The following is a 23,161-nucleotide window of genomic DNA, read 5'->3' as shown; positions in this document are numbered from 1 at the left end:
TACTCTCCTTAAGATTTGTCTTAAGTCAAGGTCTTTGTAAAGATTAACCAAATAATATTTACAGAACAGAGATCAGGTATTGTTTAAAATCACTTTCCTTTGATAATGGACAAGAACCCCTGGTCCAGCAGTCAGGGAACTTATGTATTAGGTGTGGTCTATCTTGTTCTAGCAGTATGATCTTGGACATGTCATTTAACCTCTCTAAAGCTGTATATCCTCAGCAATGGAATGAGAATAATAATATACACTTTCTCCTTTCATGGAGCTTGTCAGACAATCAAATGAAATAATGTGAAGAACTAAACAATGTGGGGAATTATTAACAAATTTTTGTTTGAAGTTAAAGAAATATGTTTTAAATATTTGTTGTTGTTGTTGTCACTGAGTTAATCCCAACTCATGGATATCTGTTTAAATGTCTTTTAGCAAAACTTCACCATAAGGCTGTTGCTGTTAAATTCCATAGAGTCAGTTCCAATTCATAGCAATCCTTATAGGGCTTCTGAGGAGCAGCTGATGAGTTTGAACAGTTGACCATTCGGTTCAAACCGACCTTGCAGTACAGTGCTTCTCTTGCATCACTATACCAAGGGTTCCCTAGTGTAGCACTGTGTTGTTAAGTGTTGCTAAGTGCGATCACGTTGGTTCTGACCCATAGAGACCCCATATAGGGTTTCCGAGGAGTGACTAGTGAGCTTGAACAACCGACCTTGCGGTTCAAACAGACTTTACAGTCCAGCATATTAACCCACAGTGCCACAACATGCTTAAAGATCTATGTGAAACTTGATGATTTTATTTTTAATTGAGGTTTTGATCAGAAACCACTTAAAAAATTAGTATTAGACTTCAGTAAGAGAATGGATTTAGAGAGGGGTGTTGTATACACTTCTAAATTGTTGGCAAATTGTACATTATATGTATGTATGAATACACTTTTTCTGGGAGAAAGTTTATAGATTTCGTCAGATTTTCAAGAAACGACATGATGACACAGATAACACTTATCTAAACCAACTGCCATTAAGTCAGTTGTTTTTGATGGAGATCCCATCTGTATATGTTGAAATAGAATTGTGCTTCCTGTGGTCTTCAGTAGCTGATATATTTGCAGTAGCTCATCAGGCCTTTCTTCCAAGGGACACTTAAGTGGACTTGAACCTACAACCGTTCAGTTAACAGCAAAGTGTGTTAACCATTTTCACCATCCATGGATTCATTTCACATTTAGAAGCTCAAAATTTCTACCACTTTGGATAATTTCTTATTTGGTTAAAGTAGGGGTGAGGGACACCAGGCCTGAGGGCCGTATAAGGCCCATGAAATCATTTGGTCTAACCCTGTCAAGGCAACCCCAGTTCCAGCCACCACATTTTTGTTGTTGTTAAGTGCTGTCAAATCGGTTCCAACTTACAGCCATCACAACGTGAGTTCATCAGACGTTTGATTTCTTTAATATAGTAGGCTAATTTTAAGCTGATAATTTAAAATTATGTGAATGATGTACATTTTGGCAGAAAAAATGTTCTCCACTGGCACTGCAGGATAAGCACTAGATCTCAAGGTCTGTTTGAACTGCAAGGTTGGTGGTTCAAACTCATCAGTCACTCCTTGGAAACCCAACACAGGGCCACTATGAGTCAGAACCAACTAGATGGTATTTAACAACAACCAGCACCTCTGGGCTAAAGGAAGTCTAGGATATAGAGATTAAACCTAATTGGCAAATGGTGTTCTGGGGAAAACAATCATCTCTGTCATTCTTTAATTAATTCAAGATGATGGCAGTTTGGACAACAAACTGAGACTTTGTGTGTCCTTCAGGAGAGGTCACAGGACTAGACTGACACCTATTTGGGTGAAGGCAAAGTGATGTGTAGTCTACTCAGCTCTGTTTTACAACTGTGCCCGCTCTCTCAGGTCCATGTCTTATGTTGCCAGTCCCAAGTTACAGAAAGTCTCAATATGGGCCATGTTGGTTTATAATTGGTGGTGGTGGTGATTGTGTACCATGGAATCAGTTCCAACTCATAGGGTTTCCCAGACTGTAAATCTTTATGGGACAAAAAATGGGGAGCTGAGGGTAGTGGGCTGTAACACTCAGAGGAGGGAAGGGTCCTGCCCTCATGCTAATGCACATAAGCCACCTTCCCCTCATTATAATTAATGAGGATAAAACTTTGAAACTGTAGCTTCCCTGAAAACCTCAAATCTGGATATAACACTAACCAACCAACCAAACAAGCAAACAAATGTTGCTGTCGAGTTGATTCTGACGGATGGTGACCCTATTTTGGAACTGCTATATAGGGTTTTCTTGGTTACAACCCTTATAAAAGTAGTGCCACTGTGTGTATTCAAATGACCGTCCTTTAGGGTAGTTGTTGTTGTTGTGAAGTGCCATCGAGTCTATTCCGACCCATGGCAACCCTGTATAGGGTTTCCAAGGAGCAGCTGTTGAGCTTGAACCGCCAACCTTTCAGTTCAAGAGACTTTTTTAGGTTAGTAGATGAGTGCAAATCATTTGCAACCCCTCAGCATCTTGTATTTAACACAGAAATAGCATGTGGACCAGTTAGCAAAGGTCCACATGCAAGAACCAGAGGCCTAATGTCTATTTTTAAAGAGAACTTGGAAGCAGTTTGAAATACACGATGATCTTTCTTTCCATTTGAGGGATTTGATGCTCAGCTTACTGAGAAAAAGGATGTCCTAAATGTCATGACTTCTTGTAACTTAGATGTGTTTTTAGTGCTAAGCACACCACTTAGCTGTCACATTTTCCTTTTTAGCAATGTCCAGCTACCTCTTTATCATTAAATATGAACTACCTGAAGTAATCAGAACATTCATGGGACTTGAAGAAAATACTGGGTATGTCTTATGTTCTCTATAGCATCAACTGGTTCATTGTATTTGGCTTTAAAAAACAAAACCAAACAAAAAAACCTCTTTATTGTGAATGAAGTGAAGGTTTATGGAGTAGAGCATAATTTTTTCATCCAACAGATCATATACTTTGCTGCATTACAATGATTGCAATCCCCTCCATGTATCATCAGTTAACGGTATCACTTGAACTGTTGCATTCCTTCCTGTGTCTCCTGCTACCTTCATCTTTCCTCTGACAACCTCCTTCTCGTTGTATATTACCTTTCTGGTCACACATGTTGACATGTATCCAGCCCCTCCCTCTCCCCAGTAACCATCATAGAATGTTTCTTTTGTCATTGTTTGGCCTTTTTGGATCCTAATAATCTTATGTCTTTTTTCCTTCTAGAGAATGGTACCTTAATGGCAACTACCTCGTCATATTTGTGTCCATAGGAATTATTCTTCCACTTTCTCTTCTCAAAAATTTAGGTATGCTCATTTTTTTCAACCGGAAGTGTTTTGTATTTGCATTTTATATTCTAATAATCAGCTGGTTCTAGATGCCATATTCACCTTCGAGACCTTTTCTGCTAACTCCTAGGTTACCTTGGTTATACCAGTGGATTTTCTCTTACCTGCATGGTGTTTTTTGTCAGTGTGGTAAGTTATTATTGACACGATCTTTGTAGCTTCATGTAGCATGAGGTGCTTTTAGTGTCTAACTAGATGCTTTCATTTTTGCTCAAGCTCTTTAATGGCATGAAATCATTCTTGCGTCACAAGCCATTTTCTTATGTTCTAATTTGGAATGTGAAAAGAGCTGCCATGAGTTTTAAAATAGTTAAGCTAGAATGTCAAGGCTCCAGTTAATGGTACATTCTAGGCACACTGGGTGTACATTGGTGAAGGTGAGGGGGTGGGGAGGAAATAAGAACATTAAGCAAGAACATGGCAATGATCCAGTAGCTAGGGGCTAGAAGAAGGAGTGAAGAGTCCCATAAGATATGTGAGTAGGCTATTAAAAAATCTAATTGCTGTCAAATTGATTCTGGGTCATGGTGATCCCAAGTGTGTCAGAGTAGAACTGTTCTGATTTTCCGAAGTAGAATGCCAAGTCTATCTCCTGAGGTGCCCCTGGGAGTAGGCTATATCATTAGCCGTATTTGCGTGAACCAGCCATGTTCTCTTACACTTTCCACTCAAGAAGACAGGGCAAGCATGGTGGAATTAAAGAAAAAAGTTTCATTTCTCCTCCAAAAGGGAGACAGTTCTTTTGCAATATTTGCTGCCCAAATTAAAACAGCATTTCCCCCAAAGAAGCAAAGGGGGAATTCCGGAGGAATGCTATTTTAGAAACTGACCATTATTATTTTTAATGGCTTATGTCATCATTAGATTGAAGAAATATAATATGTGATGTTGTAAGAAAATGATGTCTTCCTCATCAAAAGAGGGCTAGAATGGATTCATACAAAACAAAAGAAAACAGTCCTCTGACTCTATGGATCTGGTAGTTCCAATCCTGTCCTTTCCATCCTTAGAACAGAGGCTAGAAGATGATTTCTCCCTTATGCATTAATCTAGAGGAATCCTTAGCAGAGATTCCCCAACTCTGAATAAGCCACAACTATAGATTTTGTTTCATTGTTTTTCCTCAAAGGACTGAATTGTTTTTGTTTTGTTGTGTGTTTGTTGTTATTTTAAATGACTGGGTTTAGGTGATTTACAAGAAATTCCAAATACCCTGTCCTCTGCCTCTCCTGGATCACAATGTTGGAAATCTGACATTCAACAATACACTTCCAATGCACGTTGTGATGTTACCCAACAACTCTGAGAGTACTGGGGTGAACTTTATGATGGACTACACCCACCAGAATCCTTCAGGACTGGATGAGCACCAGGCCAAGGACTCTGTTCATGGCAGTGGAGTAGAGTATGAAGCCCATAATGATGATAAGTGTCAACCAAAGTATTTTGTGTTCAACTCTCGGGTGAGTAGAGTTGTAAGCTTTTACTGAGTCTAGTAATATGGACTCTGAGTTTTAATTTCATAAGCTGAGATGGCCTGGGGTTGCCATCTGTGTGTGAATGCTAAAAGTGTGGTGGTGTTTTTGTTTTTCAGACAGCCTATGCAATTCCGATCCTAGCATTTGCTTTTGTATGCCACCCTGAGGTCCTGCCCATCTACAGTGAACTTAAAGAGTAAGCAAATCTTCATTTCAGTAATTCTAACTTGCTTTCAAAATCTGCTTCTAATTTCAAAGGTGCTTTATGCAGAAGTGTGGGTTAGAGGTTTCTCTTAAAAGAAAGTTTGTGCTATGTTGTTATTGTTAATTGCCATCGAATTGGTTCAGACTCAGCGATTCTGTATAGGGTTCCAAGGAACAGCTGGTAAGTTAAAACTGCTGACCTTGAGGTTCAAACTACCCTTGCAGTCTACAGCACCACACCACTCATTAATAATGTGCTTTAACCAATATGGTATGAATCCTCCCACTCCGTGCCTGTACCTTCCTGCTTTTGTCTCTCTTACTCCTCTATGGTCCAGGGCAGGTGGGCAGGAGCTCATGGTAGTAATGGATTTTGTAAAGGTGGGGAATTTTAATTTTGGTAAGAAGAAGTGGTATCACCAGAACCTCAAATAATCACATCCATGAGGACCAACAATTAGAGTTTGGGTGATAATGCCCAAGCTATGATGCCACTTGTCTTGAAGACATTTACGATGAGAGATGGGCCAAAATCTGCCTTCCTTGTCTGATCTTTATTTGCTCTGTAAAATGAAGACATTTGCTAGACACTCTTGTTCCTTCCACCTGCTGGTCTACAATTTATCAGTAACTTTCTCCCTTTGAGGTTTGATATCTACTTGGAAGCAAAGAGACCACTGGTTGCTGCTCCCCTTTCTACCCCTTTTGGAAGAGTGTCACATTGTAATCCTCAACTCCTTTAACCCAGTCAATAACCCCACTCTTTGTTATCACTATAAAGCAGTAACTTTCTCCATAAATTCAGATTTACATCAGAACATATTTTGGAACACTTTCAATTATTTTGATGCATGAAGATTACTTTGAAAACACTGTTATCAGTTCCTCCAGAGGCCTAATGACCTCAGGCCACAGGCTGTCTTCTAGAATGCCTTTCTAGACAATGTCCAGGAGACAACATCAGGCTTCCTGCAGTCTGGACTCCTAGCAGTAGTCTTGTAACTTTTTCCTCATTAAACACATCTCACCATGAAATACAAAATGAAGCTTTCTACATTGTTGTTGTTAAGTGCCATCGAGTCAGGCTCCGCTTCACTGCAATCCACTATCGGGTTTCTGAGGCTGTAAATCTTGACAAGAACAGAAAGCTTCATCTTTCTACCTTGGAGTGGCTGGTGGGTTGTAACCGCCAACCTTGTGGTCAGCAGACCAGTGCTTATCCTATGGAGCCAGTTTAACTTTTATGTTAATTGCATTCTTAACTAGTCAGAACATCAGCTTACTTATCCACAAGAAAAAAATGTTCCTCTTCTATGTCTGTTTCTGAGACAGAAGTAATGTTTAAGGAAAATGGAAACAAATTCTTCATAGCTATCTATGACAAATTTAAATCAGCTATAAGTTGGAACCAACTCCATGGCATATAACCACCAACAACAACCTAAGCTTATGAAGGGGGCCTGGTGATGCAGTGGTTAAAACACTGCATTGCTAACTGACAGTTCAGCAGTTCAAACCCACCAGCTGCTGAATGGGAGAACGATGTGTCAGTCTGCTTCAGTAAAGATTTATAGCCTTGAAAAATTCTAGGAGATTGTTCTACACTGTCCTGTGGGGTTGTTCTGAGTTGGAATCAACTTGACAGTAGTGATTTGGGGTTTATAAGTTTATGCATGAGTGTTTTTAAGGTGAGAAACATAGACATATATTCTTTCATTATTTAAATTCAAATTTTAAAAAGTTACATTTTCATAAATTTAAAAACAAAAACAAAGCTATTTTCTTTTCCTTTTCAGTCGGTCCCGGAGAAAAATGCAAACAGTCTCCAACATCTCCATCACTGGGATGCTCATCATGTATCTGCTTGCTGCCCTCTTTGGTTACCTAACCTTCTACGGTAGGTATCTGTCAAAGTCACTGTCTTCCTACAGTTCCTGTTTAAGTTGCTACACTAAGTAGGGTAGCTGTACTTCTTTCAATTACCCTCTGTAAGCACCATAAGGAGTCCTGACAGCATAGTGAGTTATGATCTAGGCTGCTAACTGCACGGTCAGTAGTTCGAATCTACCAGTTGCTCCATGGGAGAAAGATCAGGTTTTTCACTCCTGTAAAGATGTATGCCTTCAGAAGCCCTACATAGGGTCACTATGAGTCGAAACTGACTCAGTGACACACAGCCACCACCACCTTAAGTAGCACAGATCCTGGTGTGACACTAGACTAAGCATTGGAATGCTACCCACAAGGTCAGCAGTTCAAACCCACCAGCCACTCCTCAGAAACTCTTTACAGGGCCGCTATGAGTTAGAACCAACTTGATGGTACTTACCTTAGCATGATCTATATAGATGATACATACTCATTTAATCTGCTATTTCAGTCTTGTCATTTGACCCAAGGAAATGGGGTCTGGCTGATGGGTTCCAACAATTTGTGATTTCACACATATTTTACAAAAAAACAACCTCTAAGACTTTTTCTTTCAGTGATAGGAAACATTTCGTTGGTTTGATCCCTAGTTCATCTCAGTATAGAAGTAATGAGAATGAACACAATTGCATGTTAAAAACTCTTCGTAGAATAACCAGTTATCAGGCAAATGATAAAAAACATGCAACATCTTTGAACTTGCTTCTTAATTATCATTCAAGTTACATTTGGGGCACTTGGAGTATCAAGCAAGCTTATATTGTTCTATTTTGTTATGGTGAATGGCTTCCTAAGAAAATAAATTACCTTAAATCTTGAAATTGGATAACAACCCTCCACCCCCAAATTTGACTCTGGCTACATTAGATTATGCTGAAACATTTTCCTTCTATCATCTTAACAGTACAAAAAAGGAGTAGGACCATTATTCCTTTCCCTTAATCATGGCCCCTTAGACAAATGATCTGATAGTGTATACTCACACTAATCAGTGCATAAACGTAAACATATTTTATGTATAAACCTGTCTTTTTCTTTTCCTGACTGCCAAGTAAATCAAACTGAATTGCATGACAAGTTGGAGGGGAAAGCAGTACTTATATAAATTATATTCTACTCTGACTTCCTTTATATTAATCAAGTCTTTGTTTTAGATTGTACATTAACTCCTCACTGATGGTGAGTTAATAAAATCCACTGTTAATAAAAAATACCACTGAAAGTATTTTTACCATTTTTGTCTTTTTTCATTATTGTTGTTGTTTCAGTGTAAGTATACACGTCAAATTAGGTTTCCATTTGACAATTTCTCCACAAATTGTTCAGTGACGTGATGGTTACATTTATTTTCACAATACGTCAACTTTTCATTTTGCTTGCATTCTGGTTGTTCTGTTTCCAGTTTTCTAGTTTCCCTACCCACTTTTCTTCTCTTCTTTGCTTTAGAGTAATTGTTGACTTTTTGTCTCATATAGATTTTTGTTTTTTGTTTTTAATAAAGCATCATACTCATGGGCAATATCTTTTATTTTGTGTGTCAACCTGTTGTTTTTCTAAAAAGGGATAGTTTTGGGTCTAGGTTTAAAAAATATCTCAATGTGGTAGTCTTAATGAGTTCTCTAGTCACAATTGGTCCAGTAAGTCTGGACTTGTAAGAATTTGAGTTCTATTCTGAGCTTTCCCCCAATTCTATCAGGGTCCATCTATTGTGACCCTGATCAGGATGATCAGTAGTGGTAGCTGGGTGTCATCTAGTTCTTCTGGTCTCAAGATACGTGAGGCTGTGGCTGGTATGGCCTGTCATCCCTAGAGACTAATTTCTTCTCTAAGCTCGTGGTTTCCTTTTTCCTTTTTATCTGATTTTGAAGGGAGCAATGAAAACATCAAACTACATTTCATTTATTAACTGTTCCCAGGTTATTTGTGTCTGAAATCCTGAATGAATATGTTTTGGAGGAGGGCAACATCTTAACTTAGAGCAATAGTCACTGAAAGCTGCGGTAAAATTATATTTATTCATCTTCTCATGTTGCTTATAGTTACGCTAATGAGTTTCAAGAGCCAAGTGGAAACACAAAAAAATCCAAAAGGATGTGTTTCACTGTTATGATGGTCATGATTGTTGTGCCTGAAAAACTTTACGTATCATTTGTCTTATAACTTTCATACTGAGCTCAGAGAACATGCATCAATGATTGCTGGGCAGGTGCAGACAGGGGTGGTGGGATATGAAGCTGGTAGGGTTTACACCCTTCACCCCCCTCAGCCAGAGCACCTTTGCCTCCCATCTGTTTTGTCATGCTTCAGAGATAGAGTTATCACAGTACAAATGAACTGGAGGCACATCTTCCTAAAATTATACTAGCTCCTGCAACTGTATAATCTTCAGGGCAGCTTTGTACATTGAAACAAAGGTCAACAGCTACTCAGCTCAGAAACAGGGTAAGAGTGCAAATGTCTGGATCTCTGGACCTGGGGCCTTTCCATCTCACTGTGCTGCCTCAGTAAAACGTTGCCAGAGTTAACCGATGCTGACTTGACAACTACCTCCCACCTGTCTGTTTGCCATCCTGCAGTGGTTTGTATGTTGCTGTGATGCTGAAAGTTGTACCATTGGCATTTCAAATAGCAGCAGGGTCACACATGGTAGACAGGTTTCAGTGGTGCTTCCAGACTAAAACTGGGAAGAAAGGCTGATGATCTACTTATGAAAACCAACTAATGAAAATTGTATGGATCACGAATAGAATATTGTCAGATAGAGTGCTAGAAGATGAGCCTCCAAGGTTAGAAGGCTCTCAAAATACACAGTGCCTGAAAAATTACACTTGCAAATGGCACAGGACCGGGCAACCTTGTACATGAAACCATCATGAGTTAGAGCCCATCTAACAGCAACTTGACAACACTGAGTGAACTCGTTCTTTTCTTCCTTTTTGTAGGAGAAGTTGAAGATGAACTACTTCATGCTTACAGCAAAGTGTACACATTTGACACTCCTCTCCTCCTGGTACGCCTGGCAGTCCTTGTGGCAGTTACTCTAACTGTACCCATTGTCCTGTTCCCAGTAAGTACACAGAGTTTTGGTGGAAGAAACTAGTATGATCCCCATAGATGAGTACGTATGTTCTGGACTAATGTGAATTTAATTGTAGTGTGAGTTTTCTATTGCAATGCGCGAAGAAACTGTTACTTTTATACAGCATTTTGGAGCCATTTCGATTTAGCATTTAATGTGTAGGTGTGGCACTGTGGGTTAATGTGCTGGACTGTGAGGTCAGCTGAACCACAAGGTTGGTGGTTCAAGCTCACCAGTTGCTCCTCAGAAACCCCACACAAGGTGGCTATGAGTCGGAACCAACTCGACAGCACTTGACAACAACAATATAACAAGTATGTTAGATATTAAGTTGTTGTTTTTTTTAATGTAGGGAAAAAATAATGAGATTTATTTTGATATTCAAATTGAAAAAGCTTATTTGGAGCTCCTATCTAATGAGTTAGTGAAAGAGTAGAGGTTCATTTAACTTCAGCAACTTGAAAGCCAAAACCACATTAACTTTCAAGGCATATTGCCTTTTCACCACATTTCTGAAGGCATCTCATATTTTTTCCAGTTGGTTGCATTGCAGTGACCTCCAAAGTCATCCTTATTTACTCTAAGTCCCTGCAGGCTAATAAGAAGGAAAGTCATGTTAGGCAAGTTTAGTAAATTACATACTAGAAATGACTTTTTCAAAAAATAGTTACGTTATCCATCATGCATCTCTTCCACTCCCCAAACTGACACATGCCAGACTCGCACTGGAATGGCCTCTTCTTGGCGCTTGCCATTGGCGTCAGTTTGTTCTGGGCTCACAGAGTAAGACTGGCGGTGGGGTCGTGAGCTGCATGAGCTAAAACCACCACCTATGGATAAACTTAGGTCTTCACCCTCCTGCCAACTCTTCTCCTTTCATAAACACTGAAGCTACTTATTCATTTTAGGGGGAGAAAATAAACAACACAGCAAACAACAGTGCTCTGTACAGAATGTTCCATACTGGGCCCAGCATTTGAGGCCGACTTATATAATGACACTGTGGTCACTTTAAATGCAGCTTTTATGCTGAAGTGGTTTTTTTTGTTTTTTGTTTTTTTTGCTACATTCTTTTTTCATGAGCACATGAAATAAGATTCTTATTACTGTAGCAGCTAATACTTTACTTTAAAATAATGTCTTGCCTCTATTATGTCGAAAAGTATTCTGAATGCCACGCACACAGCTTTAGTCTAAAATCAGCTCCACCTTAGGTATAAGGCAGACTAGAGCTGTATACACAAGGCATACTATAGATTAGTAATTTCCACTAGCCAGCTCCATTGAGAACATACCTTCCTTTTATGTGTAAAGATCTAATTGACTGAATTTTTTATATGGTAGGCATTCACGTCATTGTTGAAGCATTTGCTTAAAGAAATCCACTGTATGCTTCTGTATTGCTTTATTCAGAATCCCCAAGCAGAGTACTTTTAAACCACAGTCTCCAGAGGCTGAGAGATGTGGCCTTGGTCACAGCTAGTCAGTAACAGTTAAACTAATGCACTGTTTATGTTAGGAGACTGGTGGCTGCTATGAGCCTGGAAACGGGAAGCAAAAGTGAGCTTTCATTTACCTCAACATTGAGAGTCTAGGTATCCCTGTAGAAAGTCTTCCCCTGCATGGCAGATTAAATAGTTGTGTAAATGTGACTTTCAGGAACAGCAAGAGTTTGTAACATCTTTCATTAGATGTCTATTAGAACCAAAATGGAAGGAGGCCTGGTGGCACAGCAATTAAACACTTGGTGGCTAGTTAAAAGGTTAGTGGTTCAAACACACCCAGGAGCTCTGTGGAAGAAAGACATGGCGATCTCTAACCTATAAAGATTATAGTCTAGAAAACCTGTGGGGCAGTTCTACTCTTTAACGTGGGGTCGCTGTAAGTCTATCACCTAGAAACAACTCAAACCCACTTCCCTCCATTGGATTCTGACAGGTGTGGTGCTGTGGGTTAATGCACTGGACTTCAAAGTCAGTTTGAATGGCGGTTCAAGCTCACCAGCTGCTCCTCTGAAACCCTATACAGGGTCGCTATGGGTAGGAACTTACTCGACGGCACTTAACAGCAACAACAACATGGCACAGACTAGAACTGCCCCATAGGGTTTCTAAGGCTGTAAATCTTTACAGAAGAAGACTGCCTCATCTTCCTTCTGGGGAGCAGCTAGTGGGTTCGAACCACTGACTTTTTGGTTAGGAATCAAATTATTAACCACTGTGCTACCAGGGGTCCTTCTAATAACAAGGAACCAAAATGGATCATTAGAACCAAGATTCAAGAAAATAACTAACTTCCAGCCTTATTATATATTTTCATTCAGTTTCAAGCAACATTTTGCATTCTTCTGTCTTTGCCCTTGTAATGTTATATTGAAATTAGCTGTATATGTGTATATGTGTCTGTCTTCTCCACACATTAAAAAAACAAAATTGCCAAAAAGTCGCTTCCAACTCATAGGATAGAATCGAACTGCACCATACAGTTTCCGAGTCTGTAGTCTTTCTGGAAGTAAACTGCCACATCTTTCTCCTACGGAGCACCAGGTGGGTTCAAATCACTGACCTTTCAGTTAGCAACTGAGCACTTAACCACTGTGCCACCAGGTCTCCTTTTCTACCTTTCCCCGTGGGTTTTAAGTCCCTACAGGTGAGGAATGGGTTCAGAGGATGAACTCAACAATATTTACTTAGAAAAATGGTCTCTAATAAATCTTGCCTTTCTCTGAAATGCATAAACTGCCTTTCCTAGCAAAAACACAGAATAATCTTCTTGCAGACACTTGCCACAAACAACAGTTTTTGTGAGGATTAGGTCCCCACATCAGAACACAGCATCTCTTGACAAGTTAAGGACACTCTCTTTGGAAATGACAGTATTTTCTGTGTCAGGGCTGTGGGCTCACTAGGGACTGCCCCCATCCACAACACCTGACTTACATTCCTAGGTTCTTATTGTTGTTATCGGGTGCCATCGAGTCGGAACCGACTCATAGCGACCCCATGCAAAGCAGAACGAAACAATGTCCGATCCTAGGCCAACCTCACTACTGCTGCCACACTTGACGCCATCAATGATGCCACCTGGCTGATCCAACTCGTTGGGGGTCTTCCTCTTTTTCTCTGACCCTCCATCTTACCAAACATGATATCCTTCTCCAGAAACTGATCCCTTCTGATAATATGTCCAAAGTATGAGAGACGAAGCTTAGTCATCCTGGTCTCCAAGGAGCACTCTGGCTGCACTTCTTCCAAAACAGATCTATTGGTTCTTTTGGCAGTCCATGGCACTTTCAGTATTCTCCTCCAACACCACAACTCAAAGGCATCAATTCTTCTATGATCTTCCTTATTCACTGTCCAGCTTTCACATCCATATGAGGTTGTTGAAAATACCATGGCTTGGGTCAGGCACACCTGAGTCCTCAAGCTGACATCCTTGCTCTTCAACACTTTAAAAAGTTTTAAAAGGTTCTTAATAGTGTGTGAGAAAAAGGCACCTAACAAAGAACAGGCAATGCTTTATGGGTAATAAGCCAGAATAGCTGCTGTCTTGACACAGGCAAAGAGAACTGCTGATTCCAGGGTCACCATGCAGGGCAGTGTTTTAACATGGAACACTCAGCAAGTTTTCTTCAGATTCTTATTCACTACCCACCACCGTCAGCCTTTTGTGTGCCTTCTAGTAGATGCCAGCTCAAAGTGACCCTGTAGGACAGAGTACATCTACCCCCTAGGGTTCCCAGCTATCAACTTTATCGGAGCAGATTGCCAGATCTTTTCGACACTAGACTGTTGTTCTTGTTGTGTGCTGTGAAATCGGTTCCACTTCATAGCAACCCTGTATAGGGTTTCTCAGGAGTTGCTGTGGGTTTGAACCATCAACCTTGGTTTTATCTGTCCAGTGCTTATCCTACAGTGCCACACCAGGACTCCTGCCTTCTCCAATTTCCCTGATGCCCTCTCAAGGCATGCATTGGTAATTCTATATGCCTGGCATTAAGTTTGGGATTTGGTTACTCCTTATTCACTGAGCGGAGCAAGCTTCAATTATGGGAACAATTGCTGCAATTACTCTAACATTTTCTACATGCTATTCCTATGAACTTTCTGTACTCTCATTATTAGGCCAAACCTTAGTCTTTTAGAGAGCCACGAAACCTTAGAAAATCATATTTATACTCAGAGGCCCAGCATAGGATTGCCTATATTCAGCTGATGGAATTGAATACACAATTTTAACAAAGGTCATTTTTTTTTAAAGCATATAGGTGTGACTTCTGCCTGACTAGAGCCTATATTAGATGTAGTCTTTTAAAGATAATAGGAACACTGCTTTTGAACAAGTTTAACATTTTCAGAAAAATTAATCCTCAAGCACAATGCATTATTAATGTTAAGTGTCATCAAGTCGGTTCCAGCTGTGTATGGTTTCCAATAAGTGCCTGGTGGATTTGATTCTCCAAACTTGTAGCTAGCAATCCAGTGCTTATCCTATAATGCCATAGCCTACTGATTAGACCAGCTTGAGTAGTATTAAATAAGAATTCACTGCAGGTCACAGTGTAGAATGTATATAGGTTACTGAGGAAAACAAATGCAAGCCATTTGCTTTCCTCATTCTACTTTTCAGAATGAGTTTCATCATTTTCACTAACCAGATTTCTTAAAACATTTACAAAGTCACTCTTAAGTCATTGCCAGAAACGATCTGGTCTGTCATTACAGAAAGGAAACTGCCTTTTAAACCTAAACAGATGGCTTTAATTTTGGGTGGAATGGTATGAAATAAACGTCATATTAGAAACTGTAAGCATTTCGGTTCACATTTTTTTGCCGATCATACATGTATTTCAAAATCGAATTTACATTTTCTTCCTTTTAAATGAGTCCCCATCTCCATATTATTCAGAGACCTCAGCCCTCAAAATTCAAAGTGAAAATCAATCCCAGCATTTCTGAAAAGGGGATGCCCAGGCTTAGTTGAAGTACTTATTTTTAAAGTACTTATTGGAAAGCCAATAGGCTAATTCCACTAAGTCAAAAGTGTTTTCAAAAAGATTCATAAGATAAGAGTATTTTCAACTTTGTTAAACTATTCAGACCTAGGCAACACCCTCAAGCCCCCTATTCTAAAGGATCTCTCTATCCAGTTACATCAGAGTCCCTGAAACAGCTGCTGCAAACTGAGCTCCTCTTGACCTTTTGCCTACTTACTTCATATGCTGAAATAGGCCTGGAATCTGTCAGGGATCCTGAAGGGAACAAAAAGATGTTGCTGTTCAGTTTCTTTCTTTATTGAGTGTCTGTGTGTGCAGGATACTAAGTTAGACATTCTGAGGAATGTTAATATTTCTAGGTCCTATTTCTTGCCTTTCATGGATTTATAACTTATTGGTTGAAGGAGATAAAATGGAGAAATTAATAAACACAAAAAAGATCATTTTTTAAAAAATAGCAGATTACAAAAATGTTACATGAAGTACAAAATTAAGAAAAACTCAGGTTTGTGAAAATTCCTTCCACAAACCACGTAAATCAATTCAAGGCCTGCCCTTAATACTTAATCCAGTTTGAGAAGCCACAAAAACAGATCAATGAGGATTGCCCTGTGTCTCCCAGTTACATTGTATATTTTATCTTTTTCTGACTGAGATTGTTTTTAATAAAAAATGTGTGAAAACTAACAAAATAAGCACAGATACAGTAACAAAGGAAAAAAACGATATGCACTCGATCTCAAATACCAAGAAAAATTCTTTTTTAAAAGTCAGAATCTTCTCTGGGATAAAATGAGAGAAAGAATATGTTTTAGTGATGAGATTATTAGAAATTATGATTCAAGCCATAAAACAGAGATGTGATCTTTGTCTTTGAACTTTCTCACTGCAGATTCGTACATCAGTGACTACATTGCTATTCCCCAAAAGACGCTTCAGCTGGATAAGACATTTCTTGATTGCAGCTGTAATTATTGCACTTAACAATGTTCTGGTCATACTCGTACCAACAATAAAATACATCTTTGGATTCATAGGTAAGTGTCAGAAAGGCTTTTATGTAACCAACTCAAGCTTACCCAGCCATAGCCATCTAGTTGATTCTGACTCACAGGGATGCTATAGGACAGAGTAGAACTGTGTGTTTAAGTCTTTATACAATCAGACAGCCTCATCTTTCTTCCACAGAGCAGCTGATGGATTCAAACCACCAACCCTGTAGTTAGTAGTCTAATGCTTAGTCCACTGTGCCACCAGGGTTCCTAATTCAAGCTTGTTGTTGTTGGTAAGTGTCCTTGAATCGGTTCTGACTCATAGCAACCCTATATAGAGTTTCCAAGGAGCAGCTGGGGCGTTTGAACTGTCGATCTTGTGGTTGGTAGTTCAGTGCTGATCCTACAGCGTCACACCAGGAATCCAATTCAAGCTTCTTGTTGTTGTTAAGTGCCGTCGAGTCGGTTCCGACCCATAGCGACCCTGAACAAGGTTTCTGAGGCTGTAAATCTTTACGGGAGCAGAAAGCCTCATCTTTCTCCCGCGGAGCAGCTGGTTCGCAGTCCAATTCATAACCACTACACTACCAGAGCTCCTAATTCAAGCTTACACCACCTTAAATAGCTCTGGTAGTGTAATGGGTTACGCTAATGGGTAACCAGCTGCTCTGCGTAAGAAAGATGAGGCTTTCTGCTCCTATAAAGATTTACAGTCTTGGAAACGCTGTACAGGGTTGCTATGACTCAAAGTCGACTCCATGGCACCTAATCATCACCACCACTTCCTTAAATGGCATGGGCAGCAGGCTCCACCTGGCACCAACTATTTCCCAAAAGACCCATCAGCTGAGAAGACACATGTCTTTCAAGAGATATTGGAAATTAACCATTCACAGGATCAAAATATGTTCACACTTAAAATGTTCAGGAGCAAAGATGTCAGTTTGAGGATGAAGGTGTGCCTGACCCTAGCCATGGTGTTTTCAATAGCCTCATATACATGTGAAAGTTTGACAGTGGATAAAGAAAACCATATAAGAATTGATACAATTGATATATTGGTGTTGGAGAAGAATATTAAAAGTACCATAGACTACCAGAAGAACAAATAAATCTGTGCTGGAAGAAGCACAGCCAGAATGCTCCTTAGAAGCCAGGTTGGCGAGACTTGGTCTCTCATACTTTCAACATGTTATCAGGAGGGATCAGTTCCTGGAGAGGAATATCATGCTTAATAAAGAGGAGGCTCTGTAAAAAAGAGTAAGACTCCCAATGAGACGAATTGGTACAATGGCAGCAGCAATGGGCCCAAGCATAACAATGATTGTGAGATGACGTAGGACCAGCCAGTGCTTCATCCTTTTGTGCATAGGGTCGTGATGAGTTAGAACCGACTGTACATAACAACAGCAACAAGAAGAATAAATTAATTTGTTATTATTCAGTGTCATTGAGTGAGTTGCAACTCAGCCAAGGAGCGGCTGGTGAATGTGAACTGCCGACTTTGCAGCTCAAACTGACCTTGCAGTCCAGTGTTTATCCCACAGCAGGATTCCTAGGCCATCTATAAAGTCATGCTGTTTAGGTATTTTGATAGATAAGGAAACTAAGTCCGATAGCAGGAGAATCATATACCTTGCGGTGGATCAAAATACTGGACAGGATCCTAACTTTTTGTCATCAAGAGTCAGAAATGTAGATTTTTATCTATAGAAATCTCTCTCAAGTCTGTGAGTATCAGCTAAGCATCAAAGGATTTCTTCAGAAGAGGAGGTTGATTTTGCAAAACATATTTCCTTAACTATGTGGCCTGTTAATAGATTGACTTCTTCATACTACTGACTGAAGGGTTTCTCAAATTTGAAAAACAATGTAAACTTGAAAGCATAAGGTAGGTGTAGGCAACTTAAAAAGTGAGGGGTGGGTATTACAGATATGTGATGAATTCAGCCTCCTTAGTATTTGTAAGGAGCTCTGATAGCATAGTGGTTATGAGTCAGGCTACTAACCTCAAGGTCAACAGTCTGAAACTACCAGCCATTCCATGGGAGAAAGATGAGGCCTCTGCTCCTGTACAGATTTACAGCCTCGGAAACCCTATGCAGGGTTGCTATGAGTCAGAATTGACTGCATGGCCCGCCAGCACCACCACCAGTATGTATTAGTATAACTACCAGTACCAGTTGCTGTCCAGTCTGTTCCAAGACCCTGTGTGTTTCTGAGTAGAACTGCACTTCATAGGGCTTTCAATAGCTGTGACCTTCAGAAATAGATCACCACGTCTGTCTTTTGATACGTCTCTGGATGTAATCCCCTAGTAGATTTTTTTATTAAATCTACCCTTTTATTGGTTTTATATATTGTTGTTGTTGTTGTTAAGTGCTGTCAAGTCGGTTCCGACCCATAGCGACCCTGTACAGGGTTTCCGAGGGTGTAAATCCTTACAGGAGTAGAAAGCCTCATCTTTCTCCCGCGGAGCGGCTGGTAGTTTCGAACCGCTGACCTTAAGGTTTGCAGCCCAATTCGTAACCACTACGCTACCAGAGCTCCTTATGTGTATTTATTATGAGGCTATCATGTTAGACACATTTAAATATGTAAATTTATCTTCTCTGAATAAGCAACCACCATAAGCTTATGAGATTTTCTCCTTGGTTTCTTCAAAGTGTCCTCCTTGTTTACTGGCCTTGTTGTATGAGGCACTGACCTGTGTTTTTCTCCTCAGGAGCTTCTTCGGCCACCATGCTGATTTTCATCCTCCCAGCAGCATTTTATCTTAGACTTGTCAAGAAAGAACCTCTTAGGTCGCCCCAAAAGATCGGAGTAAGTAAGGATTACAATGACCCCATTATAAAATGGTAGGCAGGAAGGAATTAGGTTCCCGAAGGAGCACTGGTGTGGCGCTATATGATATGCACTGGACTGACAACCACAAGGTCAGCAGTTCAAACCCATAGGTCACTTACAGAAATCCTATACAGGGTCACTATGAGTCAGAAGCAACTCAACAAGCAGTATTAAAAATTACTCCAATATTCTGGTCATGCTATTTAAGTTTGCAAGGCCAAATACAATCTTATTAAACTTGAGAGTACATGTTTGGTTTCCATAATAATCCTGGTGTGGTGCCGTAGAATAAGCGCTGACTGCTAACCACAAGGTTTGAAGTTCAAACCTACCAACTGCTCCTTGGACATCCTATAAGGGGCAAAATGAGTTTGGAACCAACTTGACTGCTTAACAACAACAATAAAAATAGTACTACAGAAACACATACTAGAAATAGTAATGTAATTTTCTAAAAATTAAATGTTGTCAATAGTTTTTTTATTAAAGTCTTAAAGCTTGAAACGACTACTTTTTACTGGGGTTACTGTGAATTTTTGACTGGGAGCTAGTCACCTCTTGGGATTGTTCAGGAACTTCAGGACTATACGTATCAACCCTGTCCCCTCCTACCCCCACATTTTGCCAGTGTTAACTCTCTCTCCACCCCTCATGCCCACTCCATGTAGTCCATCTCATTAGGACTTTAACAGTTTTGTAACCTTGGCAAGTTACTGGTTCTTTTTTATAACCCATTTTCAACTTGACTCGATGTAAAAGAAGTAAAATGACCTCCTAAACCCTTTGAAGTGACAATTATTTTAGATGTTACTTCTTCATATATTTAATAAGGAGGCTGATCTGTGTGTTAATATACAAGGCTCATTCTAGGATTAAAAATTATTAGATATTTAAATTTTGTAGATCATAGTAATTACTAGGTATGCAGATGATACAACCTTGCTTGCTGAAAGTGAAGAAGACTTAAAATATTTACTGATGAAGACCAAAGAGCACAGCCTTCGGTATGGATTGCATCTCAATGTAAGGAAAACAAAAATCCTCACCACTGAAAAAATAAACAACATTCTTATCAACGGAGAAAAGATTGAAGTTGTCAAGGACTTCATTCTTCTTGGATCAACTATTCAACACTCACAGAAGAGCAGTCAAAAAATCAAACGACGTATTGCATTAGACAAATCTTCCGCACAAGACCTTTTTAAAGTGTTGAAGAGCAAAGACGTCAGCTTGAGGACGAAGGTGCGCCTCACCCAAGCCATGGTATTTTCAATAATCTCATGTGCATGTGAAAGCTTGACAGCGAATAAGGAAGACCACAGAAAAATTGATGCATTTGAGTTACGGTATTGGAGGAGAATACTGAAAGTGCTATGGGCTGCTGAAAGAACTAACAGATTTGTGTTGGAAGAAGTGCAGCCAAGTGTGCTCCTTGGAGGCCAAGATGGCCAAACTTCGTCTCTCATACTTTGGACATATCGTCAGGAGGGACCAGTCACTGGAGAAGGGGATCATGTTTGGTAGGGTGAAGGGTCAGAGAAAAAGTGGAAAACCCTTAACAAGATGGATTGGCAAAGTGGCAGCATCAATGAGGTCAAGCATGGCAACGATAGTGAGGTTGGCCCAGGATCAGGCATTGTTTCATTCTGCTGTGCTTAAGTTCGCTATTAGTCGGTACTGACTCAGTGGCACCTAACAACAACAAAAACAAAGTATGCTCATTGCGGACATTTTTTAAGAATGTCCACCTCACCCCATCCCCCCCAAAAGAGAAAAAAAACACAATAACCCATACCATCCAGAGATACCAGTATATGTGTATATGCGTGTATTTTACAGATATTGTTACTGTTATGTGCTATTGAGTCGGTTACAACTCATAGCAATTCGGTAAAGGATTTCCAAGGAGGGGCTGGTAGGTTTGACCTTGTGGTTAGCAGTCCAGTGCTTACCCTACAGCACCACACCAGAACGTCATTTTACAGATAAATGTTGCTTGTTGTTAAGTGCCATCAAGTTGGTGCTGACTCATAGCCACCCTGTATACGGTTTCTGAGGAGCGGCTGGTGAGTTTGAACTACCAATCTTGTGGTTCAAACTAACCTTTCTGTCCAGTACTTTATCCCACAGTGTCATACCAATACTCTATAATATATATATATATATATATATATAAAGTATGTGTGTGTATATATGTGCTGTTGTTAAGTGCCTTTGAGCCAGTTCTGACTCATAGCGACCCCTGTATAGGGTTTCCGAGGTGTACCTGGTAGATTTGAACTGACAACCTTGTGGTTAATAGTTCAATGCTAATCTTGTCGCACCATGCCAGGAGTCCGTGCATACATATAGATGTATATTATATGTGTGTGTTTATATACACATAGACACATAATTTAAGTCTTTTTTTGTTTCCAGGAATATGCTGTGTATATTAAGCTTTTGTTATTATTTGTTTACTTTGTAAAATCGGTGTCATATAATGCACTATTCTATGATCTGCTCTTTTTTGCCTAGAAAATAGTGAGCATTCTCTACATTACATATTTTTCTAGCACTTGATTTTTAATGATCCCAGGATATTGCATTATTTTGGTTTACCAAAATCAACCACTCACATATTGTTGAATATTTAGGGTCTGTATCCCCACTGTATTCTTCACTATTCCCCAATGGGCTATAAGATTAATGCAGTTCAATATGCAAATCAGTTTGTTGGCTTACTTAAACAATATCTCAAAGGAAACTATGCAAGTGAGCATGGTTTCTCTGTTTTTCAGTGTTCCCTAACAAGTTCTCTCTTAATTCCAGGCTTTCGTTTTCCTGGTGGTTGGAGTCATTTTCATGATTGGAAGCATGGCGCTCATTATACTTGACTGGATCTACAATCCTCCGAATTCCAAGCATCATTAACCCAAGGAAAAAATACTTTCCTTTTTTTTTTGTCTGTTGAAAATGGTTGCAAGTTATGCTCCAAAAGACACTGAGTTATGTTGACTGGGATGTTATTCATAGGAAATAACAGGAAGATTCCAAAGATGTTTACTAGTAATAATATCACCAGGCACCTGCGCAAGAGAAAACCATCACTTTTATAAAAAATGGCTGTTTATGTGTTTAAAATCTGTGGTGCACATTTCTACCCAGGTTTTACCAAAGCAGTGTGAAATGATCAAGGTGTGTTTTTGCTACTGTACAAGCAGAATAAGGGTAGCTGCATGTAATAGTCATTAGATACCACCCTGTAGACCCCCGATCCAAACACACACACAAAGTACCAAATACTTATATTCTCAGAACATCAAACAAATATGCCCTGGGAAAAAAGCTACCACCACTTAATGGCATATTTTAGGAGCTGACCCTGTAAAGTATGTGAATAATCTGACAATAGTCTAGAGCATCGTATTACCAACAGTTAAGAAATATTTTGTTGGCCCTGTCTGACGTTGAATCAGCAACTTATTCATTCAATGGACTTTTTATATACAAATATTGAAACACCTTAATAAGTAGAGAGGGGCTTAATTTAAATTAAGAGCAATGACAAAAAAGCACTGCTAGTAGCTAAACTCTTCTAAGTCATCTGCTTTTGTAATGCTATTCCTTCTCCTCTTGTCATACTTCGTTTCATTGAACAATGCTCTCCCTCTCGTCTTCCGTGCTCATTCAGAATTTTTAGAAGGTCACAATTCATGTGGAGATACACTACCCAGTATTGTTTGATACATTTTTCTTTGATAAACATTCAGTGCAGGAAACTGTGATTTGCTGTATGTTCATGTATATAATATTATTATGTAGTCATCAGAATTGTAATGTATGGTACATTTGATTTTTATTTTTTACATGTGTAGTTTGTTCTCACAGTCAAAACATTTATGTTATTGGGGGTGGGAGTGCAGACTTTTTAAGTTGGTAGGCTCTAAAATCCATTTGTATGTATCGGTCTATTGAGGATACTTTAAAATTGAACCCTAAGTTATATATAGTTCAGTAATGCTCTTCAATGTTTACAATAATATCATAATCATCTAGAAGAAAATGAGCTCCTTATTTGCAAATAATTCTCAGTACCAAGATTATTCTTTTCATTTGTTGTTATTGGGTGCTTTGGCATCGATTACAACTCATGGTGACCCCATGTGACAGAGTAGAATTGCCCCTGTAGCGCTTTCTTGGCTTTAATATTTTTGGAAGCAGTTTCTCAGGTCTTACTCCCACA

General features: G+C 39.5%; 1 protein-coding gene across 1 annotated transcript in view; it reads left to right on the top strand.

Moving 5' to 3' along the window:
* The window catches only part of SLC38A4 (solute carrier family 38, member 4), a 45,570-nt gene extending 23,290 nt beyond the window's left edge, over positions 1 to 22,280 (top strand). The window contains exons 7-16 of the mRNA XM_006865326.1: positions 2,796 to 2,877; positions 3,284 to 3,366; positions 3,479 to 3,537; positions 4,596 to 4,871; positions 5,003 to 5,082; positions 6,887 to 6,987; positions 9,962 to 10,086; positions 15,990 to 16,134; positions 18,815 to 18,912; positions 21,748 to 22,280. Coding sequence (XP_006865388.1) covers positions 2,796 to 2,877; positions 3,284 to 3,366; positions 3,479 to 3,537; positions 4,596 to 4,871; positions 5,003 to 5,082; positions 6,887 to 6,987; positions 9,962 to 10,086; positions 15,990 to 16,134; positions 18,815 to 18,912; positions 21,748 to 21,849 — 1,151 coding nt within the window. The 3' untranslated portion in view covers positions 21,850 to 22,280. The remainder of the gene's footprint in view (positions 1 to 2,795; positions 2,878 to 3,283; positions 3,367 to 3,478; positions 3,538 to 4,595; positions 4,872 to 5,002; positions 5,083 to 6,886; positions 6,988 to 9,961; positions 10,087 to 15,989; positions 16,135 to 18,814; positions 18,913 to 21,747) is intronic.
* The last annotated feature ends 881 nt before the right edge of the window (positions 22,281 to 23,161 follow it).

This window comes from Chrysochloris asiatica, unplaced genomic scaffold (assembly GCF_000296735.1).
Source record: "Chrysochloris asiatica unplaced genomic scaffold, ChrAsi1.0 scaffold00077, whole genome shotgun sequence".
Taxonomy (NCBI): domain Eukaryota; kingdom Metazoa; phylum Chordata; class Mammalia; order Afrosoricida; family Chrysochloridae; genus Chrysochloris; species Chrysochloris asiatica.
This window is presented reverse-complemented; position numbering and strand designations above follow the sequence as displayed.